This window comes from Seriola lalandi, unplaced genomic scaffold (assembly GCF_002814215.2).
Source record: "Seriola lalandi dorsalis isolate HSWRI2012SDOR001 ecotype SW California unplaced genomic scaffold, Sedor1 jcf7180002054850, whole genome shotgun sequence".
Taxonomy (NCBI): domain Eukaryota; kingdom Metazoa; phylum Chordata; class Actinopteri; order Carangiformes; family Carangidae; genus Seriola; species Seriola lalandi.
The window spans coordinates 2,086,165-2,107,324 of record NW_019525403.1 but is presented as its reverse complement, the minus strand read 5'-3'; the positions used below and the strand labels follow the sequence as shown (position 1 = coordinate 2,107,324).

At 43.8% G+C, this 21,160-nt stretch overlaps 2 protein-coding genes across 2 annotated transcripts in view; both read right to left on the bottom strand.

Annotated features, from left to right (window-relative positions):
• Positions 1-791: 791 nt before the first annotated feature.
• On the bottom strand, positions 792-9,856 carry cep70 (centrosomal protein 70). The gene is given in 19 exon segments (XM_023426924.2): positions 792-1,667; positions 1,858-1,937; positions 2,017-2,113; positions 2,444-2,531; positions 2,533-2,613; positions 2,692-2,841; positions 3,054-3,197; positions 3,277-3,364; positions 3,638-3,715; positions 3,799-3,887; positions 3,973-4,057; positions 4,610-4,669; positions 4,789-4,946; positions 5,027-5,213; positions 5,885-6,008; positions 6,112-6,211; positions 6,567-6,589; positions 9,233-9,447; positions 9,555-9,856. Coding segments are annotated over 19 exon segments (2,073 nt in total). The 5' UTR covers positions 9,719-9,856; the 3' UTR covers positions 792-1,605.
• A 248-nt stretch (positions 9,857-10,104) lies between these two features.
• The window catches only part of LOC111670271 (double-stranded RNA-specific editase 1-like), a 36,747-nt gene continuing 25,691 nt past the window's right edge, over positions 10,105-21,160 (bottom strand). The window contains exons 4-12 of the mRNA XM_087179532.1: positions 20,538-20,612; positions 16,842-17,776; positions 15,184-15,298; positions 14,918-15,086; positions 14,622-14,776; positions 13,838-14,006; positions 13,071-13,252; positions 12,156-12,334; positions 10,105-12,056 (exon numbers count right to left, since the gene is read on the bottom strand). Coding sequence (XP_087035658.1) covers positions 11,880-12,056; positions 12,156-12,334; positions 13,071-13,252; positions 13,838-14,006; positions 14,622-14,776; positions 14,918-15,086; positions 15,184-15,298; positions 16,842-17,776; positions 20,538-20,612 — 2,156 coding nt within the window. The 3' untranslated portion in view covers positions 10,105-11,879. The remainder of the gene's footprint in view (positions 12,057-12,155; positions 12,335-13,070; positions 13,253-13,837; positions 14,007-14,621; positions 14,777-14,917; positions 15,087-15,183; positions 15,299-16,841; positions 17,777-20,537; positions 20,613-21,160) is intronic.

Below are 21,160 nucleotides of genomic sequence, written 5' to 3'. Positions count from 1 at the left end.
GGGGGGGGGGGTCGTCCCAGCAAAAAGGGGAATCGTTTATTTTCATTTTATAGATGTTCTTTAGTAATTTTTCTAATTAAATGTACAAGTACAAATTTCACTATGGATATTTCACATATGTTATAAACTTATATCTTAATATATTGAGCCTGTATAGCTCTATGTGATAATTACAGGTGACATATACGGCAACAAGTGGCAGCTTTGTCCTGACGTGGCAGCCGGCTGCTACTAGAAGAAATCGGCTTATAATGGATTCGGATGTTGGTAAGACTCTGGATGACGCTTCACGTCAGCTGTTCTCTACAATCTTGTTTTCTTCCACAGCACCCGAGACTATGACTTTTTATGTCTTACTATACTGTGATGTTTTTATGCCTTAAAATGTTTGATATTTTGTTGTATTTATTACTTTTTATAAATTACAGACGAAACATTATTGAGTGCGTTTCCTGAGCCTGATCACACAACCTGATGTAAATCAATGAAACCTCAACATTTAATTAGAGCCGGAAACAATGATCTTCTAAATGATGATGGGTCGGTTGAGAAACTCAATCTAAATGAAAGCTGTTTTTATCACCTTCACTGTTCGTTACAACTGCATTATTGATTATTGATCAGTTGATTTTCTAAAGGAACTAACATCTCCATCAACAGTGAATGACTCCTGCTCTTCACTGATGATGATGATGATGACGTGGCACCCTCTGTTGCTGGAAAGAAGAAGAAAACATGTGCATGTCAGTTTAATGAACACAGATGAAATGATCTCTCAGGGAGCCAAAGGGTCGCGAAAGCAAATGACATTTTTATTTTTTATTATTTAAGGTCGGATCTTTGTCATTCTGAACACCAAAGATACATCAAGGCATCGGGTTGAAGATTCAGATTCAGTGATTCCGAAAGGAACTCCAATATTACATCCCAGTAGGACCAAAACATGCGCATAAGACCTGCAGGTGAGTTATCGCAAACCACCGCAACTATCTAGCACATTTGAGTCCATCTTCGTACCTTAAAGGTGTAACGTGTAACTTGCTCCGTAGGGGGCAGCATTTCACCTCTTCGCCCCTGTTCCTTATCATTTCTTATTTCCATATGCATTTATTGTTGTTGTTAAAATTGTTGAAAGCATCTTTGATTGAGATAACCTTGACTAATTACGTTGGTGATTTCAGCTTTATGATAAAATCAACTATGACTCTCCGACGTACGAGGGCGGTGTCGATTGGTTTCCATCGGACAGAGGAGTGACTGAGAAAGTGTTTAGAAATCAGCCTGTTGCAGTCAAGCACGTTCCATCTACAAGCTGCCTTCAGTATGAGAGGTGGGTGACTCCTATTGTACATTCATTGGATCAACCCACAACTCCGCTCTCTACTCTGTGTGGGAATAAATACTGCACTCACATCAAACGCGTACAAGATTCAGGGAGTCCTTCACCTTCTGATCAAACTCCCTCACAGATAAGTCTGAGGTGTATCTCGCTTTAATCTACCTTGTGTCTTGTGCCGTTGGGTTAACGGCTTCCTCACTCGCTCAAAGTTTTACATAAAAACAAAATAAACAAAATCGTCACAGTTCACAAAAAAACACAACACATCATTGTGCTGTTTGTTTCAAAGACTTCAGAGCTGGGAGGATGTCGTCCAGTCGTCCGAGTCCTGCAAAACACACGCACACACACACACACACACACACGATGGGTTAAAAACAAACTGTAAACACTGAAATTTAACGCTTATATCAGCTCACTGAAAACATGATACCCACATGGAAAGCAATCACACACACCATGCTTTATTCCACTCTCAACCCCACATGCTCAGTTATCATGACATGTGTCGTTCTTACCCAGAATCTGTAAAATGTCCGTAACGAGGGCCCGGAAAGGCGGGAAAAACTCGTCGTGCTGCCTCGCTTTGGCGATGATGCTGAGAAAAACAAGAGCGGAACGTTGGATTGCTGTGGTCAATTGAAAGCTCTCTATTCCAAACAATGTGTGTCGATTACCTGTCCACGTCAACGTCTCCCGGCAGATCGTAGAGCCGAGCGGCGTGTCCGAGTTGCGCCACCTGGTTCGCCACCTGAGTGGGAGGAGCCCTGCTGTCTGACAACAGCAAACTGTTAGCGTACTTAGCATCTTTCAGAACACTTAGCTTAGTTAGCATCGTTTATTTGTTTATGTTGTTTTTTTAACTTGTTACTGGCAGTGACCGACTGTTAATGGCTATGCTAATGCTAACTCTGGCTCTCTGTACTGACAAGGTTTTGTATTTATTTTGCTGTTTTAGGGCCTCACTATACTATGACTAGAGGCGCATGAAATAATATTGTGTTTGTAAATATTGATGCAATAAGGTCTGTAGCATCTAAGGTGGAGCTAATGTATGCTAACCTTATTACATCATCATGTTGTTATTCTGACTGTGCGGGTTACCTAGGTCCAGAATGTGTCGCAGGTTCTTCATGGTGTTGGTCATCTCTCCCAGCCTGGCGTAGACCTCGTTCATGCGCGGGTAGACCCCCGCTGAGGGAGGTCACGTCAAACAGCTTCTGGAAGCGAGACACCACGGAGCCCAGAGTGTATCGGGTGGGACTCCTCGGCACCTGGACAAACACTTTTCAATGAGCAGCTTTAAGGAGTCAACCAGGAAGTGGAAGTACAGAAGTGCTGCCAAATCCTACCTTATTGTCAGCAGAGGTGTTTTCCAGCATTGTGTCCACCGTCAACATCATGTCCTCCACCTTCACCGCTTCTGTAGCTTCATGGCCGCCATCTGACAGCTCCCCGGGCACCAGTCTGGCCGCCAGCTCAGTTAAACCTCGCTGTAGCTCCTGAACACAATGCCAGTCAGTTCTGTCGGGGTTTCTACGACACTTTTTAATCCCAATCTGTCCGTTCACGATCAAACCAGCAAATATATGATAAGCGAAATTACTGACAGTGACAGTTCCAGCTCCGGAAATGTGAGAATTTGTAGCTTTTCTTTGTCTTAATTTACAACAAACCCGGTATTTCTGGAAGCTGCAGATAAACAGCGTTGTACCTCCAGCAGCTGGAGCTGCTGCGCCCAGACCTCCAGAGCGGGGAGCAGACCATCAAAGTCAGCCTGATCCGAACCAAAGGCGGCGGCTTTCCGTCCGCGCGGAGCGCTCGGATTGGTCACGACGGCGCCGACCTCTGTCGATAGCTGGAATACAAAGGAAGTGATGTTCGGGAAGCGGATTTCAGAAAACAAACTCGGAACATGACACGGACGATGAGCTCACGTAGCGATAGTGCTCACAGAGACCGGCTTCTCCGGCTTGATCGCTGGTGTGTTCACTGCTCTCTGTCGTGTCGTCTTCTTTAGACCATCTGCAAAGACATGAAAAGGAGAAAGAAGAAAGAGGAATTGATCATTAGAAGTTAGTAATAATATATAGTTCTATTATGTTTAGTAATTACATTATTGTACTTTGCATTTCAGGTGTTTTCTTTATATAATTTTATTTTTTGTATTTTATGCTTCGGTTTTTTTTTTTATAATATAGAATTATATTGTTGTATTTTATATCTCAGCTGTTTTTTTTAATACCCAAACTCCAGACAGATTCCCCGCTGTTGTGATGTCAATACAAACGTTCCGACCTTGTGTTAGCGTGTTTGTTTAACCCTTCCAGACGCCGCAGTTTGTGCTTGTAGAACTTCACTCCCTCGAGCGTCGGCCTAAACCACACACAAAACACGCTCAGCCTCCGCACTGATGTGACGGCACCGGCGCTCGTTTCGAGCAGGATGAACGCACTCACTTTGTTTCCAGCTGCTGCTTCAGCTGCTCAGCTTCCCTCCTCGGCTCTCCCGTCCGAGCTCTGCTCTCCCTCCGCTGCTCCTGGTGCGCCTTTCAAAAGAGACGCGCGGACGTTAGCTGCATCGCAACGGTCGCACACACTTTACAAAACTCAGCCACAGGTTTGTCGGGTTACCTTGAGGACGCTTCTGAAAGACGGAGTAACATTGTCGGGCGTCTTCTTCGCTTGTTTTTGATCAGATTCTCCTGCTTTGACAGACCTGCGGTGAAAATGACACAAGATCAGAACGCTTTTCCGAGTGATCCAATAAAAAAATGTAGCTGATTACAGGTATACACTTGGACTGAGGCTTTGATACTTTAATAGTATTAATATAGAACCCAGACCCGATCTATAATCAAACAACACATACTCTAAACCGTACGGACCTTTAATAAATTAAAAACAGCCACAGCCAAACAGGTGGATCGTTCAATAAAAGAAAATTAAGAAAAAATGTAAATACTGTAAGATCCATCTCCTAACACCGAAATTACATTTGGACACATATTTTGCGCCTGTGGTCCACGACACCCAGGACGTACTGACCCAAGTTGTGTTCACTACTGGTAGCCGAGACCGATAAGGCCCAATCAGGAGAGACTGTGGGAGTCTCTGTCCGTCCGGACTACAACACAACCCCAGAGGTTTCAAACTAAAACGGGTCCGGCGGCATTTCCGAAAGTCTCCGTTTTAGAGGCTCCAAAACTGGACGCCAGGAGTAAACGTAGCAAAAGAGATGCGTTTTATCAGTGTGGACGCCGAACGTTACCTGAGCTCATCCATCAGCCGAGTCATTTCAGCCTCATAGAACACGATAACATCCAACACCCTGCAGATACAACAACAACATATGGAAGAGGAAATTTAGTTTAGAGGTCAAATTACGATTCACGTTGTTCCTTTTGAGCACCATCTAGTCTAAAACACCGGCTGTCGAACGCTTCTCACTGCTGGTCTGCTGCGGAGTTGTGTCGGCCGACTCTCCCGCAGATGTGCTGGAAGGTCTGACGCTCTTCTTCCTTGATGGTGAAATAAAGTTTCCTCTGAAGCCGAGTCGCTTTCTCCCTCTCCCTCGACAGCTTATGCTCCAGGACCTCACGGCGTTTCTAGAAAGATCACACCAAGGGTTTTGTATCAGTAATGAGCCGAGGTGGATTGCTCGTTCATGCAAAGCCTCTTCACACACTTGACTCTCTTCTTTTTCCCGCTGAAGCTGCTGCTGCTGCCCGTGGCTGCGATGCTGGACGGCCTTGCCGAGGTAGCGGTCCTCCAGGTCCTGGACTCGTGTCTTAACGGTGTCCAGCAGCCCCTCCAGCTCTGTGGCCCGTCGAGACCGCCGAGCCGCTCGACCCGCGTGCTCCTGGACCTCCTCTCTGACGACGACACACAATCATCACTTATGGCTAAAATGTTCGGGTGTCTACATACTTTTGTCAGTGTAGTGTATCTGAGGTAGGCTATACCAAGTTTCTATTACGCATTGGATAAATTCACACAGTCAGCTGGTTGCGCCCCAGCTTCAGGTTTACAAGAAGCTACAAGGTGCATCACTGTGATGCTGTTGAGTAACAGGAAAACAGGTGGTCTCCGCATCGCTGCATATACATTATTAAATAGATACGCGGATGCAAGACACCCGCGGACATGTAGTAGCTGCCTCCCCGTGCGACGGCTGGATATCCAGTAGGTTATGATTTCTTCTAATAGCTGACACATGAAATACGATACCCACAAATACAAGGTGTGACCAGTAACTTGTGCGGAACTGAACTTTAAACATAAATCAAGTGTTTTACGGTGGATTTTTAAAGCCCCGTTGAAATAATACAGCGATACACAGGCTGACATTGGCATTGCTTTCCATTTCTGGATAAGGTCTCCATTTCTGTTAAAAATGTCTCATCTTCTGAATCTTACACTACATTATAGACAAAGCGAGGCAAGCATCCTGCATGCCTTCATCTTGGGGCAAAAGATGACTGACTAATAAAACGTGATTCTACTGGATAAAAATGTACATTTCTAACAGGAATGTTTGGCTCACTTGAGTTGGTTATTGGACTTGATGAGCTCCTGGATGAGAGCCTGTCTCCTCTCAGAGTCCGTGAGCATCGTCCTCAGAGTCGCCCTGATCTCATCAGCTGACCTCTTGTCCAGCAGAACCAGATCTAAAGACGCATGGAGAGTTCATGCATTTAAAAAACGAATTTATGCACTTATGAATATATTATCCGTTAACAAAAACGAGGCAACTAAACTGCGAACTCTTACCTGAAAGGTTCTTATTCTCAACAGGATCTGCAAAGTACACTGGCTTAAAGCCATGATGCCGGAGGAGTTTATTCACATCGTCCCACTCCACCTGCTCCTGCTGCAGCACAAACAGCAACAATCAAGGAACAATACAAATCAGACGTTAAAGAGCTATGTGAACCCGTGCTCTACCTGGAACTGCCTGAAGGTCCACAGATAAACATAGGTCTTATTTCTCCATTGTAAAAAAGAAGTAGCCCTGCTCTCCATGTCCATTCTACGCAGTCCGCCACTCACACGCAAGCGGCACTACTTGTAATCATTGCAGGGCCGGAGTGCGTCTCATCTATCAAACCCACCTGAGATCCGGTTTCTGCAGACCCACACACACACACACACACACACACACACACACACACACACACACACACACACACACACACACACACACAATTTTGTTCAGTGTCACTCACCTGCTCCATCGTTTCCCCCCCGACTGCAAGAAATGAAACAATTAGAGCGGCGTTAGTTACACAAAGATGCTGAACTCCATTGAACGATTCTCACAATTTAAAACTGCGACGCTTTCGGGGATAATACACCACTAAAATATATCAGAAATAAACTATATTGAATCGTGAAACTATTTAGGTAAATTCGGCATTCAAGACATGAACAGAGCAGGTAATTTATTTCGATAAATAACACATTTCCTAATCCCGAACGAGGAGCTCGATAAGCTTGTAGCTAATCCGGGTACATTAAAGTTACAACTACTTAAGTATCGTTAACTTGCTCCAATTAGCGGACTTTTTACTTTAAAAACAGTAAAAGACACGATACTGACTGTTAAACGAGTTATATGTAGGTATTATTATTTGTCTACCTTTACGGAAGTGCAATACTGCAGTCAAATAACTGTTCAATTATGTACAGGACTCCGTTCCGTCGCTCAAATAAATGCGCGTCTACGTCATCAACCTTAACCAATGGGATGGATGGATTTTCTTCTTCGTCTCCTTCTCCTGTAATGCGGTTGATATCTAACAATTGGACGTATTACCGCTACCGACTGGGCTGGAGTGTGGATACGAGACCGGCTGTGGTTGAAAAAAACAAATGAATGTCCTTTCGTAACATTTTTTTTCAAATGCTGCATCACTCGAAACATTTTCCATTTCATCTTATTAAAACTATTAAACGCTGAAATGGAGAAAACGATTATAACTTCTGAAATAAGACATATAGTAAAATGATTTATTTACTGCGATTACACATACAAATAAAATAAAATAAAATTAGGAACCTTCCAAAGCAAAAAACACTTCCAGATGCAAAACACTGCAAGGTCCAACCATATTTTAATAACTGTCAATTAATAAGACAGTACGTCCCAGTACAACTGTTTCTGCACTACACACGAGCAACCGCAAGATGGCAGACATGTTACAGCTAAAGGAAAAATACATCTGTTTAGATCATCTATACTTTAAGGCAAGGGTGTAGTATGGAATATATCTATCTATCTATATATATATATATTTACGGGGAATTAAGCCAGTGTTGATGCTATCCCATTTCTAATGTTTTATGACAGTGAAGGTGTAATGCCAAAATGATGGTGTTGAATAACACATACTGTTGTTGTTGTTGTTGTTGTTGTTGTTGACATAATGCCAGGCACCGGCTGTTTATCTGCCGCTATCTAAAGCTTTCCTCACCACCAATCTCCACATGGGCCGTTAGAGACCTATTACTTTGTGTTATATCAGCCACCGGCACCTGTGCAACACGAGAGAGTCGCGTAATCTCACTGTGGATTACCTGTCCTCTCTGTAACGCCAGGGAACAGCCAGACCTGCAAACACACGGACACTTATATATCGACTTTTTTTTTTCAGCAAGAATCTCTGGCTCCACCCCAGCACCCCCCACAGCTGATAGAGTCGGGGTAAAAGTGAGTGAAAGGAGAGCTTGAGGGTGAAGTGGGATTAGTGAAAACAGCTCTTCATACTTCTCCGCTTTCCCCAATTTATCTGCAAATTGTGTTTCTGGGCGCTGGGTCTTTGACAGGGAGGACAAGAAACAGACCTTGTCCTCGATAAAAATTTTACGTCTTCCCCTTAAACGGCTGTGTTCATTTCTCTGTGGACTGTCACAGTGTAAATATAGAACCTAGACCTGCAACACATGCAAATCTACCTTTAGACTATATGGAGCTTTAAAATGTCTTTTGACATTTGACAACATTTAGTTTGTGATTATTTTGTAGATACTACAAGCAGCGGTTTATCTTTAACACCAGAGGTGCACTTCGTTTTACCAGATTTGGATTACTGATTAATATATCAATATATAAACTCTCCTATCATCTAAGCTGATAAATATAATTATAGAATATAAAATAAAACCGTGTTCATCGATACACCGAGCGGGGAATCTGACCCTCGAGAATCAATTCGCTGCACCTATATTCATCCTGCGTATCAATCAATATGAAAACAAACTTTATCGCATCCATCATACAATTTGCTGTTCATTACACAATCGTCAATTATGACTTTGAATGAAATGATTCCTATAAACTATCTTCTAAGCAGTGTATTTAGAAACGATTAATAATGAGCAGGAGCGTGGAATGGGCTCAGCGGTCCAGGTAGCATCGCGGTGATGTAATCGCCTGCCATAAATCACAGCAAGGGTCAATGGGAACCTCAACGCAGCTCGAGGCCTAAATTTCCATTTTAATTTTCTGCTCAGTGGAGTTGATATATGCGAGGACACAGCGAGTAGCCGGGCTCTTCGGTCTCACATTCTATCCATCGTTAAGTGACGATGACCTTTCCTTTCCATGATCTGCGAAAACAAGAGGTAGGCGCGACACCAGTCGTTGCAGATTTACAATTCATTTCAGATGCTGCAGCTGGTCGGTAGCATTGGTCTTCTGAGATACGCCTCTGAAGACCATACCTTAAATTAAGTCATTAATTATACGCTGTTTAGATTATGGTTACTTGGCCTTGATTCGATCGACAGAGGGAAGGGGGAGAGAAAGAGAGAGAGAGAGAGAGAGAGAGACCCTAACCCTACATTAGAAATAAGAATACAATGATAGGACTAATAAGAAATACCTGCATACCTGTTTCCCAGTTACTTGTCCTGGCCGACATCTGCTCCTGATCAGACATCCAACGACATCTCCGCTGGACCGGCTCAAGCTCCGCACCAGCGCTCTGCCGAGACCAGCAGCCGAATCTTCTGGTGCCAGCAGCTTTTCCAGACCTCCGCCCTTGTGGCCGGTCTCCAGCTCCATCTTCCGGAGCTGCGTCTGGACGGTTGTCGTTGATGCAGCGGCTGGTTTTGAATGAATTATAACTGGAGTTTAAACACAAAAGACGATCCATCTCACACCACAGTTCTACTGTCTTTACATGTATGTGGTCAAACAAATATCGACTTACCAGACGATATGTAGAATAGTAGCAGACAATCTATGCATTTGCATTTGCCCTTTCCACTCAGCACGGTTGTCCACTGCTTCTGCTGGCAAATGCCACCACGGGATAAGGTGGTGTCGTGTCATGTCATCCCTGTGTAATCTCAGCGACATTAGAATACAAGACATCCATGACGCAGTCGAACGGTCCGTGCCAGAGACTTGATGCCGAGACGAAATTGTCACGTCAGCTATTCCGACCAGTTCAGGACTTTAGCTGCCGGAAGCGGATGAACCGAACACCAAAACCCCATAGGACGAGGGAACGGGAAGCGACAAGTGCCGACTCATTCCTGCGCTGAGTTATAACAGATGTTGAAATTTAACCACTACCACCACCACCACCACCACCACCACCACCACCAAGGATGGACAAATAATCTTAACTCAAGGTCCACTCACTCGTTTTTCAGCTGATGAAGATCATGTGATTGAAATGGGTCTCCATGCTAGCTACAGCTAACACCCTCCTTGTATCTCCTTGTATTTAAAAGCAAAGACAGCCAAAAAAAAAAATAACCACAGTAGCATTTTATTCAATCTCTATCTCAGTGACTTGACTCAGTTTCTACGTATTTCATATATTTTTCATGCTTTACATGTAGAACTCATGCATTAGGCCCTGGAGTCTTGCTGTATTTTACGGGGCAAATCGACAAAGTGCACCAAGTCGTCTAGAGCTGCAGAGGCTCGCCGACGACCCACATATGGACAGAGAGGACCGACGTACAGAGTTTTCCCTCGTTTACCTTTTTTAAATTAAATTCTAATTAAATTAGAAACAGAAGGAAAATATATAAAGAAAAGAATGTTAGAAGTAAATAATTCAAATACGCCCTGTGGTAGTTGAGGCTGGAGGTTAAAAATCAAGAGTCCTTTACAGCGGAATAATGATTCTTAGAAAATTAAAACATATTTCAGGGTTAAAATTTACAGGAACAAACAAAGAAATGTAACATTTGACCGTAAATACACGTTATACTGGATCATTTCTGTGCTACGGAGTGAAACGGGTGATTTGGTTCGAAAGAGCAGAAGCGCATACTTAAAGAGCAAAACACCACTTTACACATTATCACCAATGTACAGGTGAGATGCTAGGTTTGTAGAGGCAGGTTACTGTATTAAAAGAACATACAAAATAAATTAATTCTAAAAGATTTGAAAAATGCTGACATCATCTTTGGTGTGTTTTCACTGTGGTAAAAATGACTGTTAACACCAACACCAGCAGTGTCTGGCTTCTGCATATGGACTGCAGGACAGACTGTGACATGTTTGCATAAGAGCAGTTGGAGCAATCGAGTGCAACACCAGTTTGATGCCAAACCTGTGGGCGGTGGAAAAAACGAGGTCCGACAAAAGGAAGCGTCAGTCTATACGTGTTGTTTTCAATAAATCATCGGCTTTCTTTAACATTTTTTTTTTTTTAAATCAATAAACTTAAAAATAAAAAAAAGTTGAACTGAACTGAGAATGTGCTTGTTTTTTCCAGCCATATCCCGTTTCCAAAGCAAAGCCAATGATTTACAATAAATGTCGGAGGTTTAACCTCTCAAATGACTTTTATTTCATGTTTTACTGAACGTCAAGTTTTCCGAGGTTGTTTTTTTAAACAATTCTCAGCTTCTAGAGGAAACCTCGGGTTCTTAATGGGTTAATGAAGAATAGTTAGTACAACCATTTTGAACCATGCGACTATTTCTTATGCCGTTAAAATAATTGAAGTGATTTGGACACAGCCTAAATGTAATTGTGCCTCGTACTTTAGAACTTTACGACCCTTTTTCAGCTGGACTGATGCTCCTTATGTAGGCATAGCTGAGTCTTTAATCCATAGTTTTCCACACTGGGCCATGAGGTGAAAAGGGTTGGGAACCACTGATATATAGCTTAAAACTAAATGCTGTATCCTTGTGACCTCAAATTAGCAGTGAGAGAGCTGCAGCAGAGTCCGTGAAAGAGGACATTCTTCAGTTATCGGCACCGAAAACCTTCCTTTCTATAAATTTGGTACAATCATACATGCGAAACGAATACATCTCACACAGCGAGTTTGCATTGCCACAGTCTTTCTTTGTATAAAGTTGCGTAACTGATTGAATAATTATCTTTTTTTTTTTTTAAATACAAGTTGCAGTGCTGGCTGAAACGGAATAGCGTGAGGCCAATAAAAGCAAGGAGGAATGTTAAATCCATGGATTCTGACATCTGGATTCGGTACCTCTTTCTTCCCAGTAACACACAGTCCAGTCCATGACAATCCACAATCCACCAGACCGGTGCGTCCTCAGGTGGTGAGAGCGAACTGGTCCTGCTCTATTGGCTTCTTCACCCAGGCGCCCAGGCCGGCTCCGTGGAAGGCTCTGAAGAGGGTCTGCTTGGCGGAGTGGTACTCCGCTGCTGCCTGCTTGGCCTCACGGTAGCCGCAGGGCCGCGGTGTTCTGATCCGCAGGGTGGGGGACAGCTACCAGAAAGGGGGAGGGAGAGGACGGTGAGTCAATAACAAAGATGTAACACTGATACTACCGCTTTTCTGCCTTATTGACGTCCATCTCTACCTTACCTTGCAGCGCAGACGCATCCAGCGGCCGTAGAGGACGTGTTTACAGAGTCTGGATGGTCGGCCCAGATCATCTTTCCCTGTGGTGGCGTTGATCACCTCCAGGCCTTGATCCCCCACCGTCCAGTTCACGCTGAAGTTGGGTGCTTTTCCTGGCTGACGGGCCTCAGCGTTACTTATTCCTGTAGAGCATAAAAGGAGAATCCAATTTCATAAAGCAGACGACTGGAGAACTACGATATATATATATATATATATACACACACTTTTCCTGTGTTTTATTTGAAGTGTTGATCCATAAGAAGATATATTTGTGGTTTTAAGAACCAAAAACAATATCCCTGTAGTTTTACGTCTCCTCTCTCAGGCTTCTTTCTGGAGCTCTAGTAACAACAGGTCGGCGAGCCAATCAGAAGAGAGGAGGCTCTGAATCTCTCCTTTGATTGGCTGACTGTTTTCTGAGTGACACAATAAAAATATAGTAGATTTCAGGTAAAACACTCAGAGAAACTAAATCCTGCAAGCTTTGGATGGTGTGTCCGGGTGGGCGGGGCTTGGGGCTGAGAACGGCGACTGCTTCGTTGTGATATCACAGAGTTCCGGAAGCCCTGACGGCTGGTTTTAAGGCTCCGTTTCTGAACACGGGCTGTGTGCATTTCTCTGTGGACTGAGGCTTTGATACTTTCACAGTATTAATATAGAACCTAGACCTGCTCTATAATCAAACTTCACACGGACAGAGACCTTTATATGATATGGGACCTTAAAGCAACACCTAAGCTTCCATAAAAGCCACGTGCAGTGAAAACCCTGCTTTTTACACCTCTGAAGGACGCGCCGCTGCCGTGGTGTATTTGAAAGCATCCCATCATCACGGCAGTCAAGCAGTCACTTGTGAAAGTGCAGCGTTCCTCTCACCGCTGAGCAGTGGTCTGTTCAGGCTGAAGGGCTGCGGCAGGTCCTCGATCTCAGTAATCCTCTGGTACATGGCTCTGGAGAGGTGGTCGGCGTGGTACAGGCTGCCTAGGATGATGCTGGAGAAGTAGATGGGCTCGGTGAAGTAGCTCATCAGAGAACCTTGGAAACCGACGACGTTCCACCTGAAGGACAGAGTGGAGGTTTTCGTTCAAATTCATTCAGAGAAACAAATCTGTTGCAGCTAATTTTCCTGAAAAGACAAATCTGAGTCCAGCTCGGAGGAGCTGTTAGTGTCTCATCAAGAAGCCTAATCAAAGCTCCAGTGGCCTAAAGACACCTGAGAACTGATTGCAGCATGACACCGAGATCATTCGGCCACACGTGCACGTAATCATCCAGATTCCTACTGGTCTGCTCAGAGCCACCCGTCAACACCTCGAGTGGGTCTGTCAGACACTGAAAGAGAATATATACACTACAGCTAGATTATAAGTAATGTTGACTATGTTTTTTTTTTTTTTTTTATGAACAGACCATTTTAAAAGGTGCACTAGGTGAAAATTCCACATATAAACACAGCTTTTGCTCCATGTGTTGTTCGATTATAAAGCAGGTCTAGCTTCTATATTAATGCTGTGGAAGTATCAAAGCGCTCAGTCCACAGAGAAATGCACACAGCCTGCTATATTTTTATCGGATCTTCTGACAATAAAAGCTTCTGACATCTTTAGCTCTATGTGTGAACAGGCAATGAACAGAACACAGACCTGGCGATCTTGTCACTGCAGGACATGGTGAGCAGCCTCTCGCCCTGGAGAACCCCGTCCCACGTCTGAATGGTGTTACTGGAGCGCACCGGGATGGTTCCTTCACCAGACTCGATCTTGGTGCGGAGCTGCCCGCGGGCCTTTCTGTTCGGGTGCCTGTCTCCCTGGTCTGACACGGGAGAAAATGGACACATATTTTCATATACTGTTAAGTTATTGTTCAGTGCTCGACTTCTCATGCAATGTGAAAAGATGTGCATAAAACACATTGTAATTACAAACCGTTTATTACGAGGCAAAAGTTCTGCGAGAACTTCAGTCTACTCGTTTACTTGTCTTAACATAAGCTCGCCAGGCAAACTCGCCAGCAAAAGGCTAGTTGGCGAGCTTTTTCGTGAGTAATATTTTTACTGAAATATCATTTCATTTTTTTACAGTGTTCTAAATATCACCTTCTAAATTGTTAAAAACATATATGATTTGACACCTGGGTTATTCATATGAGAAAATTGTGGATGAATTTATCGCAAAAAATAACATTTCCTTGCCAGAAATGGTGGCCATCTTGAATTTATAGAATGTGTTTAATCAAAGAGTATAACCCAAGAAGGATTTGTGCCAGGTTAAGCATTTGTATCCACCTTTGTGGACTCCTTATTGTGGACTTTTAATTAATGATTAACGCCAATATTTATGTGATACGGCCTCTCAGATGGCACAAGACAAGTTCATCTTCATTAGAGTCATACTGAACATGTAACGCGTTTCCTCTCCATCCACTCACCCTCCACTCCGGCTTCATGAGGAGAGAAGATGCGGGCGTCTCCACAGGGGGAGGTGCTGATGTACAGGTGGAACTGGACGTTCACCTTCAGTCGGAAACCTTGTCTGTTGTCACACCTGGTGAAGATGGATTTCTGGTGCTCCTCTTCACTGTTACTGAAGACACACGTGGAGGCGGATGACTCGTAAGTCAGAATGCAACATAAGGACCTGTAGCTAACCTTGTAGATCTGGCAGGTGCGTTGTGGGTGGAAATGTACAGGAAGTTTACAGGATGACTGTCATACTGTGACTCACCTGAGGAAATGGTCCAACTGGGAGTACAGGTACCTGATGAGTGACCTTCGAGCGACAATCTCAGCATGGCAGTCGTTGAGGGCCAAACCTCTGTCGCTCATGTATTCACCGTTAATACATTTCGTTCCCGTGGACACACAGATGACCTGAGCCTCTTTCACGTCTGTACCTGGACAACAAAGTGGTAAGATGTAAGTCTGCTGTGGGACTGTGCGTCTGGACTGTTAGGCTATTTGTCGTAAAACTGAGAAAAAAAAGAAAAACACCTGTTGTCATGACGACACCTGCCAAGACTTTCCGCCGAGCGTGTGGGGATGTGAAGTTGTCCGTCAGCTCGCTGAACTTGTCGACAACCAGACGAGAGACGGCGTCCGCCAGGACCTGAGGGGGTAGGTAGAAACAAATCATGTGCATTCAGGTTTTAAGACCCTTTTTTTTTTTTTTTTACATGTTGTTATGTCTCAGCTGTATGAAATCATCAATCTGCACCCAATACCCCATAATGACAAAGCCAAAATAGAATTTTCTCGTAAATTTGTTAAAAAGGAAAAACTGGACTGAGCGCTTTGATACTTTGACAGTATTAATATTAAAAAAATAGACCTGTTTTATAATCAAACAACACATGGACATCTCCTTTATACTGTATGGGACCTTTAAACCTTTCTGAATGCGCTGTATGTGACAAAAACAAGAATCACTCATGAAGCCAAATGGTAGAATGATATAAAATAAGGTTGATCAGATTGCAAACGTGCTACTCTTTTATGTGTCTTATGAATCACTGTCACCAGACAGCAGAAGACAAAGTGGGATAAAAGCTGTTCTTATCTGCACCGACACTATTACTGAATATTTCTATTAGGAACCGCTGCGCCGGTGTGATTGACGGGCAGGGATCTCAGCAGCTTAAAACAGTCAAATCTCCTGCTTCGCGCACGGCTCTGGAGGTAGAGCAGAGTGACTTGGAAACGCTTTCATAACGAACAGCAGTGTTTGAACAGCACTCAGGGGGTGATGGTAATTAAGATAGCAGCTTTGTTATCGGTGTGCGGGGATTACAGGCAGGGATTAGTTTATGTGTAAATAGATCTCAGTGTATTGAGCTTGTCTATCGTGAAGCAGTCGCCATCTTCAATCAGACTTTGCCAGGGTGGTCGTGATCGCTGACATTTGTGGATCTGATCAAACAAACTCTTTCAGCCGCAGCTTTTCTCAAAAAATTTAAAATAAATACATAGTAATAGCAAATCCTGATAGCTGAGGATGTTCATGCCGTTCTTATGCAATGATAATTTTGTAGGAGCACACCAGTATTTAAAAGGTTCTTTAAACAAGATTTTAAACAATAATAAAGCAGCAAACAACTAGCACTTAAAGGGACCTTCCAGAAGTTCCCCCGCTGAAGACGAAACCATGTTTTCGTCTAAAAAGGACTCTGACAAAGAAAGAGATAAGACAGAGCACAGGCAGACTGGACGTGAAGACTACCGGTTCGAATCCCGGTTGGCCAGTGGACCGTCAAAACATCCAAAACAGTTTTTAAAGTTTTTACCAGCTCCATCGGTGTCATTTGTGCGGCTCTTCCCCGCTGGGTTACCGAAATATGCTTGAAGTCTAATCTCTTGCTCTGTGACTCCTATGGTTCAGTAATGTCAATACTGAAACATCCAAATAAACACCTCTGTCCCCCTCCCGACACAAAACTCACACAACTGTAAGAAATTGCTTACTTGCATGTATCAGACACATAATGGACTTTGCATTATACAATATACTTTGCCGGTGCCATTCATCATTGGATGTACTGTGTGATCAGATCTTAAACAACACTTCGATGCTATTGTTAACTCTAGACAAAAAAAAGGCAACTTGAGCAACAATATAATGGGGTTCGTCGGTATTCATTTGCCCTCAGGCTTACCTGTGGCAGGTGAAGCTGCAGTCCCTCTCTGGGTATAGGTTGCTGTGACGGAGCCTGATCCAGCTGCATGTTAAACAAAGCAGACAGCGCAGCTTGGGCAGCCCGGGCCTTGGCCAGCTTCTTGTTCCGCCCAGAACCCCGGAAGTTCTGAGTGTCTACTGTGACTGACATGACAAAGTTCTTGGCGTGGCTTTCCCCACTCTCCGACACAAAGTCGTACTTGAGACCCGGCCGCAACTCGTTCAGGATCATCACAGGGTTCTTGCTGCTTGTAGGGGAGATGGAGGCGGAGGGGGCAGGAAGTAATGGAGCCCGGACTAGGTTCGGGATAGGGGAGGGTAACGACGGGTACTCTATTCCCAATGAGCTGAAGGAACCGTTACTGTTGGAAGCAAGGTAAAAGGAGTCATCTACAGGGGTGGATGTCTCAAACGCATTAAAGAGCATGTCCGGAAAGTCAGCCTGGTCCGAGGTGAAGTCCGTGTGAACGGACAGAGTCCGGCCCATGGCCATGTGGGCTTCAGATGCGTTAGGGAACTGGACGAAGGAGCGCAGGGCCTTTTCTGCTGCATTCAGCTTGGCCTTCTTCTTGGTGGGACCCGACCCCTCGAAGAGCTGCCCGTTGACCTCCGCGGTCATCACAAAGACAGGGGCGTGGACCGGCCCCGTCTGAGAGAGCAGCTTGTACTGTAGCCCTGGCTTGATCTCATTCAGCTGCATGAGGGCATTCTTGGGCAGAATAGGCCCGGGAGCTTTCTTACGTTTCTTGGGCCTGTACTTGGAATGCGTATGCCCATTATTGCCCTCCTCTAAGGGACGTTTCCTCCCGCCCCCAGCGCTCCCATTGGGGAGCTGAGCAGCTTCAGCTGCAACACCCTCTTTGGAGAAGAGGTTGTCCAAGTTCCGATTTTCCTTAACATCTGTGCTGCGTGAACCTGCGGTGCCCAGAAAGAGTAACTTACAATGCCTTCGTTGCAGGATCTTGTAAATGTAAAATTTAGAGATTCCTTTATCTCTCTTTGTAACCGGACAAGTGATGTGTGTTCCTTAATGAATACTTACAGTATGTGGTGTTGTCAGAAAATAAAGTAAATCATGTTAATACTGTTGTCCTCTTAATTTGTCAACATAAAAAAATATTAACTAACACACAATCACAATTAGTCCAGGTACATGGCTAGGGGGGAATTCATTTACTCAACATTCATAGTTCCTTCTGCAAAGAAATGGCTAAGTTTTAACAAGCATGAAAAGCAAAATATTTACATCCAAATTACACGTTAAATTACAAGTTAAATTATGGGTTCCATAAAAATCGATTTTTTCTTAGATTTCATTCTCTGGAAGATCCTCCGTTTTTTGGGAACACATATCACCGGGCCCTGTTAACAAAGCCGATGGAACTTCATGTAAATTTCCATTTATAACATCCTCCAGCAAAAGCTCGATAGGTTACTCCTTTCGGTGCTCAGGACAGAAAGCGATCCTATAAAATGCAGGTTTAGACGGGATGTGGAGAAACATGGGGTGTGCAAATAATGTTGTCAAAATAATTCAGAGCCTGAAGAAAAATACCAGGGAAATTATTATTTTTTTATTTTAAAATGCTAGCTCATGTTTAATATGTGCTGAAAACACGTAAAACAGTCAACCACAGTTCAGCCATTACAGTAGTGTCCCAATTCAGGGGCCGCATCCTTCGGAGAGTGCTGTCCACAGGGATGCTGCCTGCAAAGGCCGAACCAAAATGAGACGGTCTGGCCTATGGTGACGCTTTGCGTCACCAGCTGTGCCCGCCCTTACCGTTGCCTAGCAACGTTGACAACAAGCTACTTTTTTTCTTTAACAAAAACTTGATGTTTTGAGGTTATTGGTTTTCACAGTGGTACCCTTAGCTGTTCAACTGAGCTGAAACCCAATACTTAAGACTCTTGGTCTGCCATATTATTTTCATTACCAGCACTCAATGAATCTCGGGATAGGCTGGACCACAAAGGATCCATCCGTTGGAACCTTTAAACGGGACGGTCTAGTCACGCTGCTGTGACGCAATTGGTCTTCAAATGCAGCCTCCCAATGATGCGACCCCTGAATTGGGATTTGGGAATTTGGGGATTGGGTTCGGATAGTTGGTTCCATTTTGTATCTGGTTCTAAGTTGGTAAAACGGACACAGTACCTTAACTTTACCTTAACTTCACATTTAGAAATGCAAAGTTAATTAAACAACCATGCAATGCTCGGGGGAGGTTACTCACAAGATCGCCTACAGGTAACACTCTATTACTACTCAATTTCCACTGTGCTGGTTTTACTTTAGCTTCTACAGCTTTTGCAGCTGCAGCACAGCCCCCTCAGTGAGGAACAAACACCGTTTTCTCTCACAACTGAAGGAAAAGTGAGCCAGAACAAGGCTAAATGTGTGGTGAAAGCAAAATCCCTGTGGTTTAGGTATACTGAGTGAAATAAAAACAGTATGTCTTCATTCCCCCTAAAACAAATATCCTGAAAACATTCGATAGGGGATTAGATAGGACTCGGGTACGGTACACAGATTCAAGACATGGATTCCGTAATTATAAGCCAATTTTAGCTTTATGCTTTCCGATATGAACTGTAAATCCCTTCTTCCTCGACCATTCCTGGACAGAGCTGAGTTCGGCATTCAGTCAAAGCCAGTCCACGGCCGTATGCAAAGTAAATAACAAGCATGCAAAAGGGAGATGAAACTCAAACATGAATAACACAAAAGCGGATAATGCCCTGAGCAACAAGAGGGGGAGATTGATTATACGTCTGTTGGGGAAGAGGGAACATATTGTTATTGTTCACTGAAACAGTGCTCAGCACTCTCCTCACAAATTTGCAGAATCCATCGAGGATATTGGAAGTCAACTGCAAGGTCAACTTTCTATGGGTCTAAATTGGTCTTGGCACTTAAGGCCAGCGCCAAATGGTTTACCTGGGATCTGATATTTGATTTCTTCTGTGATTTCCTGTTTGTAATTTTAGCAAAAAGCCCTTGAATAACCTCGATGACTTCTGTCATTAGTCTGCATCCAACCCTCCTTACGCTGCCAGGCATAATCCACATGTTCTCCCGACTGGTTTCACTTTGCCTTACGCAGAAGAGGGACGGGATTACTATGTCCAAACACAAATGATGAATGGTGTTAGATAAAAGTAAAGCTTTGTGTTAATTTACTTTGCTCTCCATGTTAACTTCAGCGAGAACCTTACTATCTCCATCTTTTCCATAAAGTCCTATTGAGGCTTATCCTGGGTCAGGTGGGTTTAGAGCTGAAATAGACCTATGTTCAAAATCCAGACACGGCTCTTGGGGGGGCTTTAGGGAGCTTTTTGGTTGAGAGCAAGGGGACAAGCTTAGATTCTGCCATCCAAATGGTCTGAAGATACACCCTGACCCTGTGATTAAGCTTTGATCCTGCCTCCTGAGCCAGCCAGAAGGATTTGGATGGTACATTTTCAAGGACAGTCACGGAGGGATGATGGAGGATATTTAAGCATTGGGTGTGTTCCCTTTACATATACGTATCTCATATAGTACCTGGATCCAGTGTCATTCTCTCAAGTATAAAATAATTACTTAATAGAAAGCTACTGCCGTATTAAAGAAAAACCAAAACATATAGATGTCCTTATGCTGTTCAGACTTGAAATGAAGAAAGGGACTCACTCATGCTTTCTGCCCCGTCCCCCTCTATGGTGAGCAGCCTCTGCTGGTTTCGAGGTGGCCGGGCTCCTACTCGACCTGTAAGAAACACACGGAACTGAGGCTCTGAAATGTTAAGAATGCTTTGGTTTATATCTGTCTTTACGAGATCCATGCAAATGAGCTTCATCGGGTCTTGGTGAAGATTTCTTTACAAAGCTTATGGAGATGATGGGACTATGTTTTTGTCTGTTCAAAATGTGCCTGTCCATAGTCTATTTTGATTAGGGGGGAATTGGATGTATCTACATAAATAAATCTGTGACATTATTTATGTAGGGTTACGGTCTCAACAATAGACTGCCGCAGAAATGGGTCCTAAAACCTAAAAACTAGTTAGCATTTTAGCCCTTCCTGTTCTGTACATTAATTTGGCTTAAGGCCCTGTATCTAACTGCTTCACAATGTACCCCTTAAGTGATTCTTTGGACTATTCATTTCCTGTTTTACTTTGAAATTACTTCAATGTAATTCGTTTGGTTGTTTTACTTCCTGGAAATTAGTTAGCATTTTAGCGCTTCCAGTTCCCTCGTCTGAAGTCTCTAGGTTTTTTTGAATGGGTGTTTGGTTAGATGGCTGAAATAAGG